Genomic DNA, 27,572 nt, shown 5'->3' on the forward strand with positions numbered 1-27,572 from the left:
ATGGAAAACAGTACTAGAGATTCATGTTGGGATTAATCTCAATTTAAATCAATGGATTCGAGTTTAAGCCTATTTAAAATGAAGAAGGAAGCAAGAAAATGATTGTTTGCAAACTGAAAAGCAAGATTTTAGTGGCATAAAACAGTAAATATTTGTGCTATAAAGGATCCCAAGGATCTACAATGCTATTTAAGGCCCCTTGGGCTAGATCTTACGTCTATTCTAGGCAATAAAGCAGTTACCATTCCTTGTCTAAATTTAGGTAGACACAGATGAACCACAAGATAAGGAGAGAAAAAATGGAAACAAGCTCACTGAAGAACTGGCACAGCTCTTCAACATCCTGCAGGGTTTTCCATAATTGCAGGGTACAGACAATGAGTAAGAGAATAGGAAAGAAAATTTCAAGGAAATGAACTACTACAGTTGCCTATAGCTTTTCTTCAAGGACAGGATGGAAAATGAAGCAATATATAAAACAGAACAGTGCAGCTATTATTTATGGGAAATATGAGAGTTTTTAATGTTGAAGTTAAATATTGTCCAGTGTATGACAACAGTGGTTAATTTATTCACAAGGTGTGATCAGAAAATCCCTGAAGTATTCTAGAAGTCTTATAACTTCTATTAGTCCTTGTTTAGCAATTTAGGAAATAGTCAAATCTTAAGACTTTTTGTTCTTTTGTAGTAGTTGAATTGACAATAAAGAAAATATTTTAGTCAGATGTAGGGTATTTATTTTGGTTTTGAATGCTCACATTAGAGTAGGCAAATATCTTTGACTTCAAATATTTTTCCAAGTTTTTCTTGTAGTTTTGAACTACATTAATATTATATGTATGTTGTATTTCAGTATCATTACAATTACAAACAAAAATACTTGTCTATGAACAGAGGTTTTACCAATATTGCCAGTAGAAAAGTGACTTCTACTAATACAGGCACATACTGTGAATGCTTTGGACTTTTTCTTAAAATGTCATTAAATCTCAGACAATCAGATGTGTATTATTTACGTTAACACCTTCATGGAAGCTTGCCAGTGGAGGAGGAAACTGTGGCCTTACTGAAGTATAGCACAAAAAGAATTAGTAACTTTTGTGATTTCCTAAAATCCCGTACCATTTTCTGACCAGCACTGGCCAGTCTCAGTACTAAAATCTACGTCTACAACAGAAATTGGGCAGAACAAACTGCAACTGCAGTATGATTGCTGCTCCCTACGTGCTTCGAAATCAAAGGATTTAGATACAGCACAAGTATCAAAACAATTACTATAAAACAATACTATTATTATTAAACAAACTGTCCTTCCTGAGTGTTCATTCCCTAAAGCGGAATGTTAATCATTGTCATGCTCATTTTCAGTGAAGCGTATTAAGTTTTTCCTTTCTAGGTTAAGTCTTCCATTCCAGATGGGCAAACGAAACCCCAGAGATTACTTGCAAAAGATGCACAGAAAACTGAAACAGACAGCAGAAAAGAATATACCAATGATCTGTATTACTAGAAGAGTAATCTACGGGCATGACAAAGTTTTACTGTTCACACTTAAGTTTTCATATGTCACTGCTTGCCTATACTGGGCTGTCAGTGAAAATTTAATGTCCAGAAACATGGAAAATAAGGATAACTACTTCCAGGACTTTTCCAATGGTTTCTTATAGATGTCTGTAATAAGGACATAGAATTATCCTGTGTTAATAGCATCAGGAGAAAGTCATAAGCAGTGGTCAGTGGGGGCAAAACTTCTCAGTAACAATCTTTCACGTGCAGAATATAAGTGATACTCCAACACTGGGGTAGTCAAATATTATTCTAGATCTTCAAAGAGAAATTCAAGCATATCTTTGAGAGCACAGTATTCCAATTCCATGTGTACCTCTGATACATTATTATTTATTTTTAGAAGGTGTTTCCTTTTCCTTAAGGTAAGCAAAGCATTGACAAGGCAGCATGTTGCTTTGTCATCTTAGTTTTCAGAAGAAAAGACAATACACTTATTGAAAGACCCAGGGAAGCACAGAGGCACCCAGACTACCTTCTCCAGGTGTTCTGGAAAGAGACACCCCCTGCCCCCTTCCTCCTACCTCACTTGAGGCTTCTCTTCCCAACTCTTGGCTTTCTCTCAAAATTGAAAGTTAGAGAACTCATTTGTCACTGTATTTGCTTAACTAGCATTTTAAGTACACCAGACTGTAAGCATTCTGAACGTATGTTTTCTACTCCAACATTCATTACAATTTTTTCCACCTTTTACATATAGCAAATGATAATGTATTTACTGAAACATTTGCAGTACTCAAGGATACACAATATTAATTGCTCAATCAACCTGCATTGACACACTGAATTTAACATGCCACATTGAATTACCGATCATTTTTCTAACCTTATGAAGTCAATCTGGGCCAGAGACATCTGCAGTTTAGTAGGCATATTTTCTAAACACCTGCTTCCTCAACTACTGTACTAGCACTAATTTGAACGGAACAGCACACATCATAGCTTGCACATTTTGGTGCCTGACTACACACCTCAAATATTTATTTCATTCACTCTTCATTCTTGAGAAAATTTCCTACACTTTATTGGAACCAATAGCTTCACTAGTATACCACACAATGATTTTTTTTTTCCTGTACTATATTAAAGTTACTTTAATTCTTTAATAAAAGAAAACCCCAAAATTACAGCCATGGTATGTAAGTTTGCGTGTCCTAATAATAAGAAAGAGAACACATATCAGTACAGACATGCTTAAATCAAATGCCAGCACTTGTTTTTCTTTTTTTTTTTTAAAGTTAGAATATATTTTAATATATATTTATTATAGTATACTGTAAATATACTAAGGAAAGCAAGCAGAATACATCCAATGCTCCTCAAACTTAGTAATAAAACATTTAAGAACAAAAACTGAAGGCATTACTAAGCTAAAAAGTATGTAATTTTCAAGTGTTTCACTGTGTGAAAATTGTCCAAGATAATTGTTTTCAGCATGCTTTCAGCCTTTTTTCCCTTTATGTGACTAACAGAACTGCCATACAAAACTTGCCGCACCACATCACAGTAAAAAAATTACAATTCTGTAAAGTAAGGAGTATTTCACAAAGAAATAAAGGAATAAGAAGCTGGAAGACAGCATCAAGCTTAAATTGCTTCAGCATTGCATGTAAAAAGAAGAACAACATTCAATTTTTAAGACTACCACATGGAACTGCAGCTTGCTGATCAAATGAGAGCAACTACTGAAGCTTTTGTAGCAATAGTGCTTAGGAAGCAATGCAACAGTTACTTTTGTTTGTTATGAACAAAAAGTATATCTAGCTTTTACTACTTCCCTTCTTCCATAGCAGGATGTGCTTCCTGTCTGTAAGATTTGTCCTTGCCTGCACCTCATTAAACTTCTGCTCTTCACTTGGAAGCAGTGAAATATAAATCAACTGATTCCGGATTACTTCCCTTCACTAATTATTTGATAATGAGTAATTGAAATAAGCACAGAGCTATCCTTAGTTATTTGACTGTTACCCTAAAAAGGTTAGGAAGAGAAGAACAGATGAAAGACAAGCTAGCTCTATAAGATGAGGCTTACCATCTGACAGACCTGCAGAACTACGATTAAAATACCACCTTAAGTTATAAATCAGAGTAACTTCTGAACTAGAGCTTACCACACTTCTAAACCTTATTTCTGTTACAATTAGGAACCACATTAATTTTATTTTCTTGTCTTACAGTACATCTTACAGACAGAAAAACAATGTGTATTACTGTTTGTACTAAATCTTTACAAAAATATTTATGCTCAAAAATAAATAGCATGACTATAAGATGGTGTCATATCTTTTTATTTCACTGCCAAGCCTTCTGTAGATGAGAAAATGAAAGACGTGCTCTTAAGATTACTTACCCATGAAGTTCAGATAGCTGTCTCCTCCAAGTGCATGAGTAATGAGACGAATCATTTTATGAAGCTGTATTCCACGATCAATAACTGGAGTAAGAGGCGAGAGCACACTCATGTTTGTGTACATCTCTGCATCCATCAATCGAAATGCCAGTGTCTTATCACCAACAAGTGCCTATAATAGTTTAAAAAAAGAAGAAAACCCCTGAGTGGTGTACTAGAAGTGCTTCTAACACTTTTTTTTTTTTTAAACAGGTGTTCTGTATTGTAAAGGGAGCATTAGAACAAGGTTATCTTTAAGGTCCCTTCCAATCTGAGCCATTCTACGACTCAGAAGACTGGCAAGGGGTCAAGGACGTGACTCAGTGTACGCAATCTAGTCCCAATTCACAAAGTGAACATCCTGCCTCTGATGATAAGCCTAGCTGCTAATTACTGCAGTGTTGCATTTTTTGATGTGTAACCATGTGGTTGTGGTATGTGATCTCCTGTCAAAAAGAAAAAGCCTGCAAGTTGAGGCAGAGACATCCCTGAGCTGAGCCCTGCCTGGACACCTGACCCAACTTTCCACTTTTCCTTTGCAATCCTGTGAGTGTACGTATACAGTCAATCAGCTCCTAGCTATCTAACCCTTGCTATGGTCTTATATTTTACTATCAAACTGCACAATCACTTCGGAGAACCTTTTTGCCTACATATATTAAATGTAAAATGCTAGTGTACACTCAATAAGCCACAAGCAACCTAGCATTTTGGAATTGTAGGAAAAAAAAAAATCTAAGAAAGCAAACATCTCAAGTAAAGTTCCTAGGATGTACAAATAAAGAGCTATTAACAATATTCCTGATTTACAGATGCAGAGTGTGAAGCATTCATTTATATGCTATCAAGAATATTACTGGTTTTCTGAGTTCACGGAAGGTAGCAAAATAAGCTAGTATTTCTATCAAAAAAACAGTAACTGAATTACTAACTTCCTAGTGTTTGCTGTTATTTAAGAACGAAAAACACCAAACAAATGCTGTTGTTTATTCTAATATTATTAGGATTATTCTAATATATTAGCATACAGGTAGTTGAAAACATTTTGGAGTGTTTGCATGCAAATATGTAATTTTTGTTTCAGCAGCCCAAGTCTCTTTATACTCTAATGTGAAAACTCACTACATTACAACTCAGTTGTCTACGTGGAAACAGCTCTAGCTGAAAGGCCCCATCATCCTTTAGTTTTCAGACTAGCAATATAATGACATAAATAGATAATTCCCTCAAGTTAAAAATAAATTCCCTCAAGCTTAAGAAAAAGTTATTATGCAACAGGGGCAAGACTGCAATGCTAAAAAGTTCTGTATTAAGCAGACCTGCATTTGCATGCCTTTCATTTGGCTCTACTTTTTAATAGTTAATGACTATTCTTCTATTTCAATAAAAGGGTTACTTAACTTCTGTATTCACACAGACACAAGTGCATGAAGTGTATGACATCAGACCAGCAGGCTATCTGGCTTAGTGTACTGTCTCCAAAACCAGCCAGTAGCTAACCGGCAGGAGAGAGTATGAAGGCACATGAAACTCTTAACAATACTTCACCAAAATGTTACCCTAACAATCACAGATAGACAGGTGAAACAGAATGTTTGTATTCAGGAGCCTTCAGTCAATCTCCTTTGAAACAAATTCAAACGCTTTAGAAGTCACAAAGTTTGAACAAACACATCATCCTATGACAAGGGGTTACAGAGCTTGCTTCATGCCAGAGAGACAGGGGAGGAACAACAACTCTTTACTCAGAATCTGGCATCCATTAGTTTTAATATCCTCTAATCTTTCCATTGGAAATAGGGGTAATCGTTCCCTGTTCCCATTTTCTATGCCAGTCACGACTTTATGAACTGATGTCCTTCCACTTTTAATGATCTCTTTTCTACCCTGAAGCGTCTTAGTCTATTTAGTTTTCTTCTTTTGAAAGCCACTCCATACCTTCTAATTATTCTTACCAACTCTCTCAGCATTTCTTCCAGTTATGCTGGATCTCCTGAGATACAAGACCAAACCTGCCTCCAATATTCATGATGCAAGTAAACCATGAAAGGCTACAGTGGAATACTGATTTTGCTGTCTGCTCCTTTCATAACAATTCCAAGTAATCTATCTACTTTTTTGACTGCTATGAGCACTGAGTTGGTATTTTCCACACATCTGCTATAACCATGAGACCTTGTACTTGGCTTGTTAGTAGTCTAATTCATAACCCATTATTACATATAAGAAATTGGAATTGTTTCAGCCTCTTATGGGCATCACTGAATATTTTTACATTGAATTTTATCCACACTCCCATTTTATTTCTCTATCCTACTTCTCACACATCATTCTGGTGTCTGACTGCAATTCTCTCTATTTTTTTTTTTAATCAAAATAAATATATCTATCTTCTTCCCAAACATGAGATTCTAAAACAGAAATATATTGTCATATGAAAAACTATTGATATAATCCAGCACGAAATAAAACAACAGCAACAGTGATGTTATACATGTCACACTGGGACGAAGGATCACCTTTACTAAAAGCATATAATCAGAAAAATATGCATTTCCAAATAATACCTGAGGTTCTTAACCAGGACTTGGACTCTGCTCTCACGCTTTACGTGAACACTGTATAACAATCTCGGTGATAGGAAGGCAAATAGGCACAGTAAAGAAAGCTGATAAATTATTTTTAAAATATAATATAGCTGTAATTTTAGACACTTTTGTTGATTTATATTATAAAAGGTATTGGAAATGTCCATCTCTTACATAGGGCAAAGAGAGGAAGGTAGATTATTTAAGCCTTTTATTAGAAAACTGTTTTATTTATTTATTTTTAAGTTTAAAATTTTGAAGTTCTCAACCATCATGTTTTCTGATTCCTCAGAACAACAAAAAAATACAAAACAAACAAAAAAAATCACACTTTCAACACTGAAAGATTGTGGGAGATGAGCGTTATCCAAACTCATCATTACTTTTTTGTTTTTCCATATACAGAACCATTACAATTGCTGTGTTTTGAATCAAACTGATAAAGAATACTCCATTTAGATCTTAAAACAGGATTGGGGTTTGCAATCCTTTCAGAGAGAAAACATTTTCTTGAAGGGAATAAAAACATTTCAAACACTGATTCAGTGAGCAAATTTGCTAAATTGTCATCTTGTTTAACACTTACCATAAACAGTGCTTCAGCCTACCTTATGGAAAGTGGATTTTTAGAAGGCATGAGTTATATGTCTTCCTATGTCCTATGACAAGCAGGACGAAGACGAAGCTAGAATTTATTTGTTAAAAAACAAAACTGAAAAGATAACACACCCATGCAAGGCAGGATTCCTTTATTAAAAAGGAAGTTCAAAACCAAACCAAAATGAAAAAGAATGACAAAAAAACAAGCAGCATACCACACCTGCCCATCTCTGAAATTGTTGCTTATCCTTCTGTCCTTCTTATCCTTTGTTTTAAAAACAAAAACCAGCTAAACCTCTAAACTTCACCTTTTACTTGCTTATATATGAAAAACAATAGGTACCATACCTGGTCATGGCTCTCTGCATATGCAATACATTTTTCTTCATACCGTCTGTTCGTTAACGTATACACAATATTTCCCATATTCCAGTCTTCATCTTTCAGTTCCTTAATGATCTACAGAAATAAAGGAAATATCATTCAGAGGTTATTTCTATTTAAGTAAAAGCACAGTACTGCCTTTCTTCATTATTTTGGCACAGCAATTTCCAATGAACTGTGAACTTCAGCTTTTCCTGCTACCAAGCTTTGCAGTGATGAGCTTTCTCTGCTAATCCAAAGAGATGACTTGTATACTTTGTTTCTCCTGTACTCCCATGTATCAACAGGGAAAATAGGACTTGGCACCTATCATGTGAGTCCTTTGATACAGTGGGCCATATGATTTATGAGCTGCAAGAGAACACTGCACCAAAAACTGGGAAGAATTATCTGCACAGACCTACCTACACAAGGTATTGAAAGATGTCCTGTATTTCAAGTAACCTTAGCATATGGCACCATCCTTCATAACTATAGCTTAAGTACTGAGCTGTGTTGTGGAGAATGGCATGTTGCAAGATTGTACCTATGCTGTTGCCATGAAGTGTACAATAAAACCAGAATCTGCTTAGCACAGGGACTTCCAGGTTCCCTGATCTGCAAATTCCAGCTCTGTTCCAAACCAGTTTGAATGCCTGAATTTTGGAATACAAAACATACTTTATTTTCTGCCATGCTAGCTTTCTTTTTTCTTTTTTAAGCAATTTAACAATTAAATCACATCAATAGCAATTTTCTGCCTCACATGATGCTATTTTCCTCTTCTAAATATAGCCTAATTTCAGCGTTTTCTTTTTTCTATAGGGCTTTATCATTCTCCATTACAGAATCACAGAATCACAGAATCGTCTAGGTTGGAAGAGACCTCCAAGATCATCTAGTCCAACCTCTGACCTAACACTAACAAGTCCTCCACTAAACCATATCACTAAGCTCAACATCTAAACGTCTTTTAAAGACCTCCAGGGATGGCGACTCAACCACCTCCCTGGGCAGTCCAATCCAATGCCTAACAACCCTTTCGGTAAAGAAGTTCCTCCTAATATCCAACCTAAACCTCCCCTGGCGCAACTTTAGCCCATTCCCCCTCGTCCTGTCACCAGGCACGTGGGAGAACAGACCAACCCCCACCTCTCTACAGCCTCCTTTAAGGTACCTATAGAGAGCGATGAGGTCTCCCCTGAGCCTCCTCTTCTCCAGGCTGAACAACCCCAGCTCCCTCAGCCGCTCCTCGTAAGACTTGTTCTCCAGACCCCTCACCAGCCTCATGGCCCTTCTCTGGACTCTCTCGAGCACCTCCATGTCCTTCTTGTAGCGAGGGGCCCAAAACTGAACACAGTACTCGAGGTGCGGCCTCACCAGAGCCGAGTACAGGGGGACAATCACTTCCCTAGACCTGCTGGCCACACTGCTTCTTACGCAAGCCAGGATGCTGTTGGCCTTCTTGGCCACCTGAGCACACTGCTGGCTCATATTCAGCCAACTATCAACCAGTACTCCCAGGTCCTTCTCCACCAGGCAGCTTTCCAGCCACTCATCTCCCAGCCTGTAGCGCTGCTTGGGGTTGTTGCGCCCCAGGTGCAGGACCCGGCACTTGGCCTTGTTGAACTTCATGCAGTTGACCTCAGCCCATCGGTCCAGCCTATCCAGATCCTCCTGCAGAGCCTTCTTCCCCTCGAGCAGATCGACACACGCACCTAACTTGGTGTCATCTGCAAACTTACTGAGGGTGCACTGGACGCCCTCATCCAGGTCATCGATAAAGATATTAAAGAGGACCGGCCCCAGCACTGAGCCCTGGGGGACTCCACTAGTGACCGGCCTCCAACTGATTTGGCTCCATTCACCACAACTCTTTGGGCCCGGCCATCCAGCCAGTTTTTAACCCAACAAAGCGTACGCCAGTCCAAGCCCCGAGCAGCCAGTTTCTTGAGGAGAATGTTGTGGGGAACGGTGTCAAAAGCCTTACTGAAGTCAAGGTAGACCACATCCACAGCCTTCCCCTCATCCACCAAGCGCGTCACTTGGTCATAGAAGGAGATCAGGTTCGTCAAGCAGGACCTACCTTTCATAAACCCATGCTGACTGGGCCTGATCGCCTGGTTGCCCTGCAAGTGCCGCGTGATGACACTCAAGATAATCTGCTCCATGAGCTTTCCTGGCACCGAGGTCAAACTAACAGGCCTAACATTGTTCACTCCAGTTTAAACATGTATATATATATATGCATGATATATACATAAAAAGGTATATGTCATGTACATGATAGGTAAAAAGAGAAAAAGGCAGTGACAAAGAAGGCTGATACGATCCTGTCAAATTTAACATTCCGATTTTAACTGACCATGTACTCCTAAACAACCTTTTCCCCCCAGCCTGAGTTCTTGCCCTGAAAACATTCAGGTACCTACGCAACATCATGTTATATACTACATCTACGTTTAACCTGACCTATTGAACCCACTGTTATGGCAACTACTTTTTACAAATCCCTCAGAACAAGTTCATGGATCCCTGGAGATCCTTCAGGTCTAAAACTGCTTTTAGGAAGTTGCCCAGAAAAACATGCTTTTAGAAGGTACATACTTAAAGAGCTGGAGAGAAATGTAAGCAAGCAGTCTAGGAGAAAAGAAAAAAAAAAAAAAAGAAAAAAGAAACACAGCTGATAGACCTTGCTTCTAAGTTTACTCTTCCAGTCCTTTTAGCTTTACTTTTATATTGAGAAGTGGAGTAACAGAAGTACACACACAACCTCTTTTTTCACCTCAAGATCTTCTGTTGTGATTACTTATTTGCAGTTTCCTCATCGAGAAGATTTCTGCCTGCATGTCCCTATGTTCTTGCACAATCACACTCCTAAATAATCAGAGTATGCTGGGAAACAGCCTAGACTATAATAGCTGAATTTACACCCAACATCCCATCAGCATACCAAACATTCATCTGCTGTTTCTGGAAGCTTTTCTCCCCAGTTAAAGAACAGAACTTACTGCAGGATAGGCATGCTTCCTCTCTGTATATTAAAAATTAAAATAAGCAGCTCACAGCAGAGATTGCCAAAATAGATTATAATTGGTTATTATAGATAAAAAGTTTTCTTCTAAAATTTTAGTCTTTTTTTTTTCTTCCCTGTGTAATATTTTTACCTACTCAGGAAATCACTCATCTTTACCAGTCAAAGAGTGGTAGGGAAGCTGAAGGTAGAAGGAAAAAAACAACCACCAAGTCCATCACAACAAGGTTTTTTCTTTGTTACTACAGAATTATGAGCCCTCACCTCGCATTTCAGGATCTAAACTACATGCTCTGAAGTGTAGTGATGCTCTTAGAAAAGCTGGCAAGTTTGTCTTCCACATGAAAAAAAGTTTAAAAACTATTTTTCAACCAATCTGCCCTCTACCTCCTAGTTACAAAAGTGAAAGATGCTGAAGATAAGTTAATTCACTTTTTATTTTAAGCTACTCACTACATTTATTGAGGCATTAATGCTCATATAAAACATTTACTGTTTTCAGATTATCGTGATACACCCAAGGATTTGGATGCAATCTTATGTTTAAGCGAAAAGCATTCTCTAAAACATCAGTAAAGGCCTTTTGAGATCATTTATTTTTTCATTCTTTTTCTTGTGATTCTCTGTATTAAGGAAAAGGTGATTTTAATCCTTATCAAAGTCAATGTTTATTAGTACATTATTGTTCTTGAAGAGCATTTACAGACTTATTATTCTTTCTGTAACCCCTTGGTACTGATTGGTGGTGTTAGTGTAATTTGCCTGTGATTACTTTGGTTAAATTTTCAGCTCTATCTATGCTCCATGCCAACTGTTATGCCCAATTTCAGTAGGGTTCAATGTATGCTTCTGTTTGTTTGTTTTTAATGAGATAACCATACGCACATAAATTATTTACCTGTTCACATTCAATATAGACTACACATTGTACCGCTGCTGCAAGATACAGGTTATTTCAAACCAAATGAATCTATGCCTACTACATTTTATGAAGAAAAAAATCAGCTAGAATGCAAAGAATAGCCCATGATGTTACTCATCTTCTGAAACCTAAGATATGATATCTGACAGCTCTCATTTCAGCCACTAATATCTGTACTCAAGACTGTCAGAACTTATTTTAATAGGGCATTAAGTTAACAGATGAGGGAGACTAAAATTCATCAGCAGAATTCCAAAGTGTTTCTCTGTATGTGTAGTTAGAGAACCACACCACTTTGAAGAGCAGAACATATTTTTAGAACACCTTTTCTTACCTGTATCCACTTATCTGGAATAGCCATGGCTAGTCGATAATCAAATCCCCCTCCTCCCTCTGCAACAGGACGGCAAAGAGCTGGCATTCCAGAAACGTCCTTAAATAAAACACAACATAATTTGGCTAGCATTACAATCACTAGTTCAGACTTTCCACCATACAGTAGCACAGTAGTACACAGGCACTCTGTAAACTAAACACCTTCAAAGATTGATGGGGGGTGAGAAGGGAAGGGAGAAAAATCAGGTGATCACAACACCAAGACTTACTGTTTGAATGCAAAAGTTACAGGGTAGCATTATGGCTTGTCTCATCAAATACTCTACTACAAAGCATTTTAATAGAATAGATATTTGAAGAGAAAGAGACCTTAGTAGAGGCAGAATTTGAAATAATTAGCTCTCTTGAGCTCCAAGTAATCAATAGCAAGTAGAAAGTAGTCAACAAAGACAAATTAAACTTTTATTTTGTTTATTGATATTTTGCATAAGGAATGGCATAAAAATAAGAGGCTGAATAAACCACAGTCAGAAAGAAAAATACAATCTCTACCCTTTCCCTAAACACAAAAACAAAACCATTGATCCAGCTAACCCTGGAAAGTAACATGCTCTTATTGCATAGTTTTCCAGTTTCACGTTCATGGAGGCTGATCACTCTTAACTTTGCCATTCAAAGTTTTTTAAAATAAGTATTTATTTCACCACTTTATTAGAGAGTTCTGTCACATAACATCTTTTCTTCTAAAGTTCACTTATCTGTGTAGAAAATGCAAATCCCCACATAATTGCAAAATACCTACCAGCACTCAGCTGTATTACCTTATGCAAGTGAGAAGTCATTCCGCCACGATGGTTATGGATTAATGTACACCGCTTTCGTGTCTACTCAAGAGTTTATGGAATTAAATTTTGACTAGAGCTGTGGCTTAATTAGGAAGCTCACTGGTTTTCTGGATTCAATCCAGTTTTCAACCCAACTGCTGCATTAGACTAGTTGAAGACGCAAGAGATCCCCAGAAAAGTATCTTAAACCAGAACCTTAACTCAATGCAAAATCTTTATTAACAATGCAAGATTTGGACTTTCCATGTCCAAATCTTTCACTTCAGAGTGAAAAATGTATTTGCACTTAGAGTTATACATATACATACACATACATGGCCACCTGCCTATGTTGACCTAGGTGAAGAAACAGACCGTACCATCATAAAGCTCACAGATGGCATCCCTGGGGAAGGTGTGGAATGCAGAAGGAAGGCGGGCTGCCATCCAGAGGTACCTTGACTGGCTCTAAGAATTGATCAATAGCAACCTCAGGAAGTTCAACAAGGGCAAATGCCAAATCCTGCCCCTGGGATGGACTAATGCCCTGGGCAGGCTGGGGACTGCCAGGCCAGGGAGCTGCTCTGCTGGAAGGGCCCTGGGCTAACAGCACGCTGAGCATGAGCCAGCCGCCTGTTCTGGCAGCAGAAATGGCCAGCAGCATCCTCAGCTGAGTGAAAAGACAGGGGATCAAAGGAAGGGATTATCACACCTCACTCAGCAGTCATTAGACCACAGAGAAAACTGCATCCACTTTCTGCTCCTTATCCCTGTCCCCAGTTAAAGACAGACCCTGCCAAAACTGCTGGGAAGTTTAGGAGGAGGTTACCAGGACAGCTGGGCCTGGAGCATGTGCCCTGGGAAGGGAGGCTGAGGGAAAGAGTTGTTCAGTCAGGGGAAGAAGGGGCTACAGGGGACCAAACAGCAGCCAGTGCCTGAGGAGGCTACCGAGAAAGACAGAGCCAGACTCTTTTGTGAGATAGACAGCAGGAGAAAAACTGACAAAGGTCCTAAATTGATACAGGGATGGTTCTAGCTGGATATAAAGATAACAAACATACAAACACTTACAAGGTTCCAATAAAAAAGCACTGGAACAGGTTGCTCAGAGCGGTGTGAGATATGTCCTTGAAGGTTTTCAAGACCAACTAGACAAAGCCCTGAGCAACCAACCTAGTGCAAGTTCAGTGTTGAACCTACTTTGAGCAAGAAGTTAGTCTAGACTACCCTAGTTCTCTTCATAAATGAACATATCTATTATTTATTTTGAAGTATTTATCAATATTTATATATTTCACACACAATTTCACTCTTTCAATTTACTGAAGAAAATTAATAGCAGAGTTAAGTATGGGGATAGCCATACTGAAGGAAAGTACAAGCAGTTTTAAAAGTGTAAAACTAGCTGCGAAAAGAATTTCTGCACCCGTATCTTTTTTTTTTTTTTTTTTTTTAAACAACACTGATTCTCCTTATGTAGATATCTTCATATCATAGAATCATTAAGGTTGGAAAAGACCTCCAAGATCATCTGGTCCAACCATCATCCCCCTACCACCAATGTCACCCACTAAACCATGTCCCTAAGCACCACATCCAACCTCTCCTTAAACATCCCCAGGGATGGTGATGCCACCACCTCCCTGGGCAACACAATGGCTGACTACTCTTTCTGTGAAGAAATGTCTCCTAATTTCCAACCTAAACCTCCCCTGGCACAACTTGAGGCCATTCCCCCTAGTACTATCACTAGTTACCTGTGAGAAGAGGCCGACCCCCAGCTCTCCACACCTTTCTTTCAGGTAGTTGTAGAGAGCAGTAAAGTCTCCTCCGAGCTTCCTCTTCTCCAGACTAAACAACCCCAGTTCCCTCAGCTGCTCCTTAAGACTAGCGATTCCACATGCTGTAAATCTTAAAGATTAGCAAAGTAGATTTTCTTTCCAAATGTTTAGATACTAGAAAAGGAAATTGAATAGGTCTCCTAAATCAGTCAAAGAATAAAAGCAGGACTGACGCTCTCCAAAACATCAGACCTGAAATAAAAGCCTCTCTCTGCAATGTTGTGATGCCTACCAGGCCAAGGCTGTGCATCTGAGATTTAAATAGCACCCACTGACTTTATTCACAATTTCTAAAGTCATATTTAGGGAAATAAAATTGGAAATTTAGTATTTATTATATCCACCTATATCTGAAGAGTTTGCCTGAACACTAAAAAATCCAATATTACTATGTTCAGAATATCTTCATATCCAAATATAAGTTGCCAATTCCTAAGCAGTTGCTCACACCTTAGTTTGACACGAGCTGCATATAAAAAAATGAAATCACTGCAGGAGGGATTTTTTTGCCTGTTTGTTTTTACATCATGCCTGAAGGTTTTAATTTTTGCTTAACACTTTTTTTTTTTTTCTAATTATACAAAATCTTAATCCCAGTTTTAAGTAAAAAAACAAATGAAATATAAGCATACAGTCAGTAATATCTAAAAATTTAGGAACTACTAAGATGGTGAATGCACAGAGTATTAAAAAGCTGTGCAAGTTATCCGTCAAATAATTAAGGAATATATTATCATTAATTATGGCTACATAAAAACATATCTTACTCATATGGCTCTCATTCCATCATCATTATAAGAAAGCAGAAATTCTTCATTGCCTTTTGCGATTTTCAGTTATGCCAACAGTTCCTCCTTCTGAAAGTCTCCTTTAGCCATGGAACACATTAGTCAAATTTCTATTCCGTATAGTGACTGCCTCAAGCTGAAGAATATCATATTGAAACAGAAGCAGTTTTCAACTCAAGCAAGAGAAACTGAAGGGGCATATTATTAAAAATAAAAACAACTCTTAAACCAGGTAATATAAGCAGACTGAACTTAAAATTGGTTATAATCTGTCTTCCTAGAAAATAAGCCGTCTCTCTCCCACAATAACTTACTTCAAATAAACCTACAGATTAATGAAACCACCTCAACTTTACTATTAATTGCTTACCAGATGCTGTTTTTGACAGCCTGCCATTAAGCTTTTAGCTGTTTTTGTTTATAATGCAAACTTATCAAAAGTAAAAAAATAAATAAAAAAATTGCACAATTTTCTTTTCCCAAAGAGGAACTAGGAACTCTAATCCAAAAATGCTTTATTAACAATCTAGATAGTCCATAATGATATGAGATAGATGCAACTTTTTTAAAATGAAAAGATATTTAAATATAACAATAGAAGAATCCTCAAGGTTTACAAGAATTACTCGTTTAGATAAAGAGATAAAATATCATTGAAAACTCAACCAACTTAAATATAGCCTATTTATTCCCTCAAAAACCTAGGGTAATTTAATACTCAATATAAATTAGCACACATATTCAGCATTTATAAAATTTACCACAATTATTATGAAGAACAGTTGTCAACTATGCCATTATAATTCAAAATATGCGAAACAGTGCAAGGGCTGTTAATCTTTAGTACCATGAATTGCTAGTGACAAATGGCAATCATACAAAAACTTTAAACTAATGAAAACAAACCTCATTACAAATTCAAGGAGACTGGGGGGAGAGGGGTAATCCCCACATCAGTTAATGACCCAATAACACAGAAAATTCACAAAATGTGTATTCCACTTGTTTTTCCTCACAAGACAAAGTCTGTCTCCTAATTAATATTTGTCAGCTTATGTTGTTTCTTGAGTACCTGAAGTGTGACTTGATAATTACCAGGAAATTCACATCCCAAAGCAAACTAATCAATATTATGTCATTGAGTATGGTAAATTCTGATTTTACCTCTGCTATGGTTATGCATTCCGGATGCAAGAAGTTAACCATGTGGTTGGCCAGCATTAGATAACACAAAGCATCTTCATCCACATGTAGGCCAAAATATTCATTGTAATCCCCACTGAATCCCGTGCCTATTAAGACATGAAGTTTAAAGGACACAGTTACATTTTTAAACACATTTTGCCATATGCGAATTGTTATTCATAATTTCAAATCTGTCAATATAACAGCACAATAAGATATTAGCAAGTCTGAATTTTGAGCATTCAGTGAACTTTTGTATCACCATTTCTGCAGCAACAGAACTAGAACAGGACTACTTAGATTAGAGTTGACCAAATTACTTACCAATCCCATGATGGTGATACAGCATAGATGTAACACCATCAAATCGGAAGCCATCAAAGCCATAATCTTCAATCCACATTCTCAAATTCGAAAGAAGGAATCTCAAAACTTCCCAGCTAAAAAAACATAAATGAAAAATTTTAGAAACCGTGAAAGTAACTGGAGTTCATTATATAGAGTTCCTCACTTGAATATATACTACTTATACTGGACTTTTATCTTTTTAATGTCTTTTTCCTCATTCCTTGAATCCCTGTCTTTTACTGCACATAATTAAGATTGCAGATGGGAGCTTACAATATCTATATCTACACAGCTGCCTATATATACACACTTATATAGGTTATAGTTTTAACATATTTTAATACAATGTGTGTCACTGTACATCTGCATCTCTAAAGACAATTATACTCTGTGAGAAAAGATCTTATAAAATGGAATGGAAAAATCATAGATTCGTAGAATGGTTTGGGTTGGAAGAGACCTTAAAGATCATCTGGTTCCAATCCCCCAGCCATGGGCAAGGACACCTCCCACCAGACCAGGTTGCCCAAAGCCCCATCCAGCCTGGCCTTGAACACCTCCAGGGATGGGGCATCCACAGCTCTTCTGGGCAACCTGTTCCAGTGCCTCACCACTCTCAGAGTAAAGAATTTCTTCCTTGCATCTAATCTAAGCCTACCCACTTGTAGTTTAAAACCATTACCCCTTCTCCTGTCACTACGCTCCCTGACAAAGAGTCCCTCCTCAGCTTTCCTGTAGTCCCCCTTTAGGTACTCAAAGGGAAAGTATATGAGGTAGGATTTATTTCCCAAGATTTTATGGATTTACAGTAATTCCTAGGCCAAACGGAAGTTGATTTTTTTCCCCTTCCTTAAATTATGCATGCAAATCACACATCACCTACTGTGTTACAGAACTTCTTAAAGTGCAAACTAATGAAAGTTGAGGAGATATCTGCAATTCAGAACAACAGCAATGATATAGAACAAACACACAAACAAGGCATGGACAGTAAAACATAAATATAAAAGAGTTTTCAAAGTGATTAAGCACATAGAGGCATTTGTGAACAGAATTTGTAACAAAGAGCAGAATGGTTTCTCAAACAGTTTTCCTACTGAAACTACTAAGAGCTACAATGGTTTTAGTAGTTTCAAAAACACACGTGTCTTGCTTCCATTGGTCACCTGCTGTGCCCCTGCCCTCTGACACTCTCAGCTCAGGCTGCATCAGGTGCATCTCCTGCGAACTAAGGCTCCAGACAGCTCATCCATCTCAACTAACCACATGAGGTGCCGAATGCCTTTTTGCTCATGTCTTCAACATTTGCCGGCATTACAGCTCATCTCATATCAATTTCCCAACACAGCATAACTACAATCCCACCTGTTACCAAATTTGTGCCCAAGGAGAAGGGGAAGCGCCACAGAAGCATGCAGAGTCTCACCCATCACCCTCTGCTGGGTGAGATGGAAGGGGTACACCTAGCACAAAGTGCATTAAGCTGTATCACTATTATAATTTATGTATGCACATAGCTGGCGCTAGCCAATGAAGGTGTCCCTTTCTATGTTTCATTTAGCAGACACCAGAAGCAGTACACTCATGAGGCAATTATAACACAAGAAACAAACTGGTTTTAGCAAACTAACATCCCACCCTTCCTTCCTTCCAGAACCTTCCTCATATGAAGGCTGCTTTAAATCTGAAAACATGGGGACACCCTAGACACACCAAGAAGCTGATAAAATCCTGATCTCAGTGAACAGCCAATTTTTATTTACCTCAATGTGATTAAAATATTTCTGCTTTTCTTCATGTGCACTGCACTATATAAAAATAGAAGTATTACCAAATCAGAAATTCCAAAGCTAGGAAATGCAAATCAGCATATTGTCTCAATTCAATAATTTAATACCTCTTGCACGTATTACATGACTCTTTTTTTCCAGCCAAATATTTAATTCACAAGATAATACTACAGTAGGAGGATCTCTGTAGCTTGTCTATAGAACCTTTCATATATTTCTTATTTCTAAGGTGAAATGATTTGCAATGAATGAAAAATAAAGAAAGATAATGCTCTGATAGTGAAAGGATTAGAAAGGTATTGACATCCTTGTGAACTGGTAAACTTGCCACTTTAAAAATGCAGCTTTTTACTAATGCTTGCTGTATCTTTTCCTGACCCACCATCAAATTTGCAGAAAGCTCTTTGCTGTTAGCTAAACGCTGTACAGCTACTGCTGACTTTTGCTCACAGTGATAAAAAATAATCTCTCATGATTAAGATAATACATGTACAAAGAGTAGTTTAATTGCCACAAGCACCAGTCAGACTTGGGAGCTGGTTTTCCTCATTACAGACTGCTTGACTTTATAACCTTAAAATTCTTAAGATGGTGAAGAGGATTTGCACATTTATAAAACACACAGTTCCCAAGATGGGTAACACATGTAATTTTTCCACAACCGCTGGCACTGAAAACTGATCTTTGGAAAAAAAGATGTAGAACCATTATGAAAATAAATTGTAATGACTTTTACATGAAAAAGTGACTACAGATAAGAATAAACAAGATGAGTTTGCTGAACCAAAAGATCAGTTAGCAAATTGATGACTTCAAAAACCTGAGTAGGAGCAGCAGATGTTTTCCAGCCATCTGATTGCACATGGGAGAGAAGATTGTAAATAAATAAACAAACAAATAAACTCTGTTTCTCATATAAACTTGGGGATAGGGGGGAAATTAAGAGAATTTCTAGCAATAATGTCACCTAGCAATACTGTGACCTTTAGGGAGATAACCACATAACTCCAAAATAAGAGACTGAACAACAGTTTCAAAGAAACATGCAACTCACAAATCATACAGAGGTTTGTGATTTCATCCAAGTCAATTTGTTTATGGGAGCACCAGCATTAGAAATAGAAACTGACATAAGTAACAAAACTTCGCAGAATTGCAGTAGAGGCTAAAATCATAGCATAATTGAAATATATCCACCATATAAGCAAAAACTCAGGAACATTTCTAAAAGAAAAATTCACTAATTTTACAGACAGATATGCAAACAGTATAGCATTCATTAAAAATGTAATTTCTTTTGAGCAGAAGTCATATCTTAACTTATATCCTAACAGTCTCTCACATTTTTGCATACCATAAAATTTAGGAAGTTCTTTCAATGCTTCCATGAAAGAAGAGAAAAATATATGCTATACTAGCATTAAGGAACCGAATGATTTACAATGTAAATTAAAGCACTTCAGAATTCACTCAGACACTATTCAAAACAAAGAAGATCTTTTCAGAGAACTCTTACTGTTTTTCCCCCCACCTTCGGGCCAATAACTTACACATTTCAACTGAGAAATTTGCTTTAAGTGGAATGAGCATACATCTACTTAGATGACCTGGTTTCACAAGGTGATGAGGAATTTAACAACTTTCCTGTACTAGGTCAGCAGAAAACCTGTGGTACTGCTTATAAATCACAATCCTTATTTTTCTACTCCTGTACTAATAAGACAGCAAAATAATGATTTGTTCTAAAAAAAATCTAAATTCCAATCCATGATGAACATGAAATATTCAGATGCGAGTAATGCATTTAAACCAGTTAAATTTTGTCACTATGGACAAAAAATAATAATAATATTGTCTGTACCTAAAACAGTTTGAAGCTGCAGTTCTTGAACCATATTAATGTTGACATTCAGGAACTGCATTTATTATGTATTATAGAAAATGCGTGGAACTGCTGACAATATAAGAATCTAGACACTTATGATGATTTACCTGTTTTCAATTCTTAGTGTATAATTAACTTAACACGTAATAGCATTGAATTGCTTAAATATTACTTTTGGAATTATCCCCTAACATTTCAACAGTTGACTGGCTTAATTTCCAGCAAAGGATTACTAAACATAATAATAACGGAATTGGCATTCAGTCTGATAATGCTAACTTCCAGTGAACCCGATTAAAAGTTATTTTCTGAATGAAGCATGTATAGCACAGAGCTGATACGGAGATTTTCTTTTCTTCCCTGCACTGTTAGTCAGCATATACCTTTTAACCTGCTACTCAGAGGCACTTTGTTTAAAGAGCAATACAAAAGGTAACAGCTATTACCCCTATTTGGAAGAAAGTAACAAAAAGAATAAACTGTGTACATCCACCTCCTTCTTTTACATGGAAAAGTGATTCCTTGCTCTCCTCCACCTCGTACCGTCACCAACACGCCCAGCATCACCAGCCACGAGGGACTGAGAAGCAGCAGCAGCAGAGCAGACACTCGTTAGCTGAGGCAAGATTCCCACTACCATGGCTAGACCACTTGATATCTGCACTCATAATCCTACAAAATGCCTTTCTATGTGAGCATAAACCTCTCTGTATCATTCAACAGAACTTGAAACAGCCATCAAGAGACCAAAAGAGCTTCTGCTCAGTATAGATCAAGATCCAAGCTGTGTTATGGCTCTGAATTGAACTGTGCAGAAAACAGAGCTATCCCCCTGGGGCCTATGGTGATCTGTGAGCAGAAGGGGTCAGCAGCAACACATCACTGCGCCTGCATCAGTCCCAAGAAGCAGTGAGTTGACTCTTTTCCCCACAGGAACAACCACAGAGGCACAGGTGTAGAGTGCTACTTTCCCCAGACACAGGATCTCTCAGAATGCATAGCATGGCTGCCTTCTGGAGGGCCAGGAAGGAAACAAGCCATTACATTTCAGCAACATTATGCTTAATCATATTTCAAAACTAATACTGAGAAAAAATAATTTTTAAGGAAAAAGCTTATTCTGAAAACAAAGAATATGAACTACTTATTCTGAAAACAAAGAATATGAACTAATCTTAGTGGCACAGATATCAATAATACTGAGGTGAGACGTTACAGGACAATAGGGCTTTTTGTTTATCATGAACTGATTTTTTAACATTATTTTAAAATAAACAAAAGACAATTGACACGTTGCAAGGATGTGACAATGTTCCAAGGACAGAGTAATATAAAGAGCTTCTAAGTTCCTATTAAATTCTAGTTGCAGGAGAATTTATCTGATAAAAGCTTTCAAAATTACTACAAAATTCTTGAACTATTCAAATTGTTGTTTTTAATTAATAAAAGAAAAACATATTCCCAGTACAGACAACCAATCCAATGGACAATCTTTGTTGTCATATTCCCTTTGGTCAAGCAGTTCAAGTTGTTGTATAGTAAAAGTGAGCTGAGAGCCAAGGAGAACTTAGAGGTTACATGCGTCAGTTGGAAAGTCTTTACTTCTCTCCATCACAGAGACGGAAGTACAGGGATGAAGCCTGAAACTAACATTTTCAATAACAGTAGACCTTTATTCACAAACAAGCTTGGAAAAATGCTACTCATATTGCACTTTCTTGGGAAAGTTTAAAGGTATAAGCTTGCAATTCTCTCATTTTACCAGTGTCACTGTCTCAAGATTTCCTTAACGGGGAGCTTGGATCATTAAAGATAACTTACCTGCATCTTTCAGCAATATCTGATTAAGAGAACCACCTTTTTCCCCTGAATCCTCCGAATTTAAAGTATTAGCTCTAGATCTACCCACGAGCTTTTTTCTCAGTTATCAAATATCTTAATTACCTCAGTCTTCTCCTTCTCCACTTACTACCTACAATTTTATTACTGTACCTCTGTTCTCTGCATTGTGAGGTTTTGTTGTTCATTTTAAAGAGAAATGGATCCATACCATGACCTTTCTGTTTCACTTGATTAGGTTATGCTCACTTTGCTACCTGTACAGAATTCGTAATACTGAAAGCAGACAGTTCATCTTCTGAGATACAGCAAAGATGTTGACAGTGCCAAACAGAAGACTAGCAACCTTTGATCTCTGCTCTGCAAAACAGATTTATTTTTTAAATGATATTTCAAATGAGAAAGCATTACACTAAATAACACAAGTAATGGTAGATTACAGCTCTGAGTTTTATCTTTCCTACAGGCCCAGTAGGATAACCAAAACATTTAAAAGTATGATCTCAATTGACAATTAGATCGCTTAGTCTAAAGATTTAATGGTCAAATTTCCTTCCAGTTAAATCAAAGTCCTCACTTTGGAAATCCTGACTGACATTTGCAAGTTCTTGGGACCCAAGCACAGAACAAGCAGAACCCTCTCCTGAAAAAGAATGCCCACTGTCCACTGCAAGTGGATGAAAGGTTTTGACAAACCGTGACTGCTACGCAACAAAAACTTTAGAGTGATTTGCCCGTGTGTAAACGGCATTAGAAATGGAGACAGACCTATATTATGGACACATGAAAGAATTTGAACTATAAAAAAAGAAAAACAAAAATGCCACATCTCTGAAATCAGCAGAGACAAGCAAAGCTGAGTACTCAGGCAGGCATTTGAAAGCATACCAGATCTTAGTTTCAGGAGCTACAGGCACAACGTCCCTCTGAGGCAGTGCTAGATTATACTTGACTTGTCAAGTGCCCATTTGTGTCTGTTCTAGACAATCACCCTCTTACCAAACCTTAAAGTCCAGTTGTCTGCACCAGAACACAGCACTGACTGAAGACCAGACAGGTCTAAGTACTGGTCATGAAGGCAGACTGGTCTGCCCTGAGTCCAGAAGGGAATGCAGCAGTTATGAAAGTCTGAAATGCTAGATCAGGAATTAGGGTCTCAGGATGACTTTATGATTGTGAAAAAACCGTAGTGTTAAAGTTTCCTGTGTTCTGACAGCCAATACTGTGGCCCTTGGGAGTGTTTTATTAATGTAAAGGACAACTTCAAGCAAAGTAGCCCTTGTGGACTTAAAGGACAAGACCTATATGAAGACAGGTCATTCCTAATTTATCTTGTCATAGTGAGGTGAAAAAATATCACAAAGTGGACATAACCTGTCAACAGTCCATCTCAACTTGTTTCTGGTCAGGTATTTGAGTATCAAACCCAACATTAAGTCTACTAGTTGTGAGAAGAGCAGCTGTGGCAGCAAAACCCAGCACTTGTTCAAATAAATGTCCTGTAAAAACACAGAAGACTTCCATATACATTATTCCATTAAATTGGACAGTATGAGACATTAAAATGCTAACAATAAAACTTCGTATGTGATTAGTGAAGTAACTCCAACAAGCCTTGTGTAAATAAATGGAAGAGACAAGGTTTTGCCTCACAGCCATGGGCAGTAAGGACAAAGGAAGCTGAGCCCCTGCATTCTTTAGAATCTGTGCCAGAGAAATGCAGGCATCTTGCATTTGTACGATCACATGAATAGCAAACATATAACCTGGGCACATCTAAATCCAGGAAAAAGGTTTTACTTTTAGCCACAGAATTTCAGAAGTTATGCATGCTATCATAAGAAAACCTATGATATTACAAAATTACAAGTCTATTTCAAATTACTCACAGAAAGACTACAAATTTTCTGTAATGGTATAGAAATAATGGTTATTTTTATTAATACCTGTGGTGGAAGACATCTTTGCTTAGACATTAACATCCCATTCCTTCAATTACAATGGAAAAGCTCAGAAGCATTTCAGAATTTCAAGATGAGCTTTCAGGAACTTGTCATTAAATATTTAAGTAGTATTATGAAAAGTCAGGAGAAGTCATCATGATGAAAGAAGAATTATTTTTAAACTTTTTTTCAGGGAGGATCTGAAATCTTTCACAAACTAAATCATACCAGTTTCTATCAGACAACATAAAAAGTTAAGTACTGTTAAATCAACTGCGTATAGGATTGCACAATTACTTCTATACCATCCTTTTTATGGGCACAACTCCAACTCCATGGAAGCTACTGGCATATGTATTTTAAAATACTTTTTAAAAACAGCACTTTTAAAAAATGTAAAAAGAGCAGCACTGATTGATGTACTATGTATATTGTGATATCCAATAATCAAGCCCTAGCTGCAGAGATGGCTACAAAATCAAATGGACAAAATAGAAAACAGTGCATTAAAAACACTAACACTGCATTCTGTTCAACAAAATTATTAACGAGGAAATTATTTTTCATAACTCAAAGCTAATTGTTACTTTAGAATCTGAAGCTGTAATTCACTCTGAGAAGAGCGAATAAATATAAAAGTAAAACGACATCACCAGAATAGTTTTCCTGGTTTAGCTATAGTTCAAATATTTCATTTAACTAAAGCTTTTTTTTTTCTTTTTTTTTTTTTTTCCTTTGAAGAGTAAACAAGAACAGCAGCTTTGAAGATAGAGAGGATTTTCAATTTAGTTTCAGTCAGAATTCCAGAGTCCCACATCAGACAATGCCTGTTCTGGAAGGATTAGTCCTGACCCCCATAAGTTCAGTGGTATGCAGCAAGATGACACTTTCATTCACTATGCTGTAAAAGATATAATAGCAATATTTGATTAGACTTGATAAATATGCAATAATTAGGGAAAATTACTTCTTAGAAATAGGCACATCCTTTATTCAAGTACAAGCAATGGTTCTGAAGTCCTCAACAAAATAATTCTAAGTTCTTTTCCTCTAAAATTTCTACTTCATCTGTTGGCACAAAGAAGCGCTATACAGTAAGGTCCTTCAGGAGCTATCAGCACAGATGCTCTCTCAAAGTAGCCAATATGCAGCCACATAATGCTCTCAGACATCTGAAATTACATTTGAATTCATACCTGGATCAGAATATCTTCTCTTCTGCAAAACAAGGGAAGAACAGAACCTATATTGACTCCAGAGCTTAGATATCCTATCTGTCATAGGAACATGAGGGCACAGTGGGCAGTCTGTTCATTCTGTTCTTGAGAATAAGAGTAAAGGAAGAAAAAGAAATTCAGCCATGTAGTGCTGGATGACAGATTTGTGGACACCTTCCATAACAAATAGGAAGTTTTTGAAATACATTAAAAATGCCTTTCAAGAATCAAACTTCCTTTAAACCTTAAAAAGAGGGCTAATCCACACTCCACATTTTCTGAACATACACTAAGTGATTCTGAAAATAAAATTTAAACAGATGCCAACTCCTAAGTAGATTTTTGAGAAATGAGTTTTATGCTGTAAAGAAAAAGAAAAGCTCAAGTATGCTACAGATTCGGTCCGTATCATTACGTCTAAAGTGCTGACAGCATATAAAACAGCATCTGATTTATTTTCTCTAAAATCCATCAGAAAATGGAGTAAAGCACTTTTCAGATGTTATCTTGTATTTGGGTTGTCATGTCAATGAGCTCCTTCTCCCTCTCTACCCTCTTCCATTCAGACCTACCATGTGCTGAAAGCCCAGTGTATTCTCTACTGAGGTCTACTATATTAATACTGAGCAGATGAATTCAAGTCCATTACTGACTCCCTACCATATTCAGCCTTATTTTGAATAGTTATGTATGCTCAGTAAGTGCACAGAAGATGTATAGCTGGAGATTCTGATACTTTACCTTAGTTTTGAAGTTAAATTAGGGTGGCTGAACATGTACTAGGCAAACAGTCAGAAAGACTAACATTTTGTCTAGATAAAGTTAGAGATGGAGGGCAACCACTTTTTTCCTACAGGTTCTCCCAAAGTCACTATTACTGACCCTGGAGACACACTGCTGTGCATCCTTATCAGCTAGTTTGTCTCAAGCATTAGTGAACATGAGGAAGAGAACTTCACTTTAAGTATTGAACACTGGTTATCTGTGCATCTAGTTCCAGATCAGAAGTTCTATACTTTATGTATAGGTGCTACCTACGTGTGGTAACAGGGACACATGTACACACCAAAGGCACCAAGAACAAGTTACATATATCCGTCAGAAAGCTTTACACACAAACAGGAATTTTTTTTTTTGGCAAGTATCAGATCTGGGTTCACCCCAGCAAAAGACAAAGGCGAGATTCTGATGCATCGGTCAGGAGGCAAGTTTTGTTCCCCTGTCTCCTGAATTTCCCAACTTTCAGGTGTTCAAAGATTTTTGAAAGATCCATGATTTTAATTAAGCAAGTTAACTCCTCATTAACTATCTTTGTTGTATTTTGCCAATTAAACACATTTATGAATGTATCTACATGACTTTACTGAAATACTATTTGCACAAAGAAATTTTCTTCACTACAAGGATATATAGGTCATATATAGATTTACTGTATCAAGTAAGCAGCACGGTGTCCTACACTTAAATTTTTCAGGCTAGTGCTATCTATGCCTGATAAGAGCACACTAAATAATATCAAAAACAACATCCAGTTATTTGCCATAAAAATTGGAGCAATAACCCAAGTATTACTCAGTAAAGGTTATGGCCTGCAAAATGTGAATATAAGAAGAGCCTTAGAGGCAAAGCAGGTATGTACTTATTCTAATGAAATTTAATATTCTTAATGCTTTTTTGCTCAGAGCTTCCTTAAGTAAATATATATAAGTACAGAAGACAATTACCTGTAGTTTTAACAGAGCCTTCAGAACACACACATTTTAAAATAAATGTCTCTAAAAATAAATAATGCAAACCCCTTTAAAATGCTGATAAAGAGTACATGAATTTCAGCTAGTTTGGGTAATGTTAGCATTTGTACCACATGTATTATACAAGTTATACACTAAAAAATGTGAATATTTAAAATATATTTTCTCCCAAAGTGAGTTTCCCAGCAAACATTAAATTTGCTTACTCACATAATGAATCCTGCAGATTAACAAACAAAATCTGTTGTTCTGCAACATACAACTAAATAGCACTACCAAACATGAGATTCAGGACTTCCATAATTGAACCGAGATCTCAAACTTTGAAAAGCAGTTTACCCTCCCACACTGGGTTCACTTTCA

The 27,572-nt window shown here is 37.1% G+C and overlaps 1 protein-coding gene across 2 annotated transcripts in view; it reads right to left on the minus strand.

Moving 5' to 3' along the window:
- Window positions 1-27,572, minus strand: part of GBE1 (1,4-alpha-glucan branching enzyme 1) — a 174,200-nt gene that overhangs the window by 59,147 nt on the left and 87,481 nt on the right. For both annotated transcript variants that reach the window (XM_035541127.2, XM_035541126.2), the window contains exons 8-12: window positions 16,761-16,876; window positions 16,416-16,543; window positions 11,797-11,895; window positions 7,492-7,602; window positions 3,917-4,088 (exon numbers count right to left, since the gene is read on the minus strand). In XM_035541127.2, coding sequence (XP_035397020.1) covers window positions 3,917-4,088; window positions 7,492-7,602; window positions 11,797-11,895; window positions 16,416-16,543; window positions 16,761-16,876 — 626 coding nt within the window. The remainder of the gene's footprint in view (window positions 1-3,916; window positions 4,089-7,491; window positions 7,603-11,796; window positions 11,896-16,415; window positions 16,544-16,760; window positions 16,877-27,572) is intronic.

The sequence above is a fragment of the Cygnus atratus genome, chromosome 1, assembly GCF_013377495.2.
Source record: "Cygnus atratus isolate AKBS03 ecotype Queensland, Australia chromosome 1, CAtr_DNAZoo_HiC_assembly, whole genome shotgun sequence".
Taxonomy (NCBI): Eukaryota; Metazoa; Chordata; class Aves; order Anseriformes; family Anatidae; genus Cygnus; species Cygnus atratus.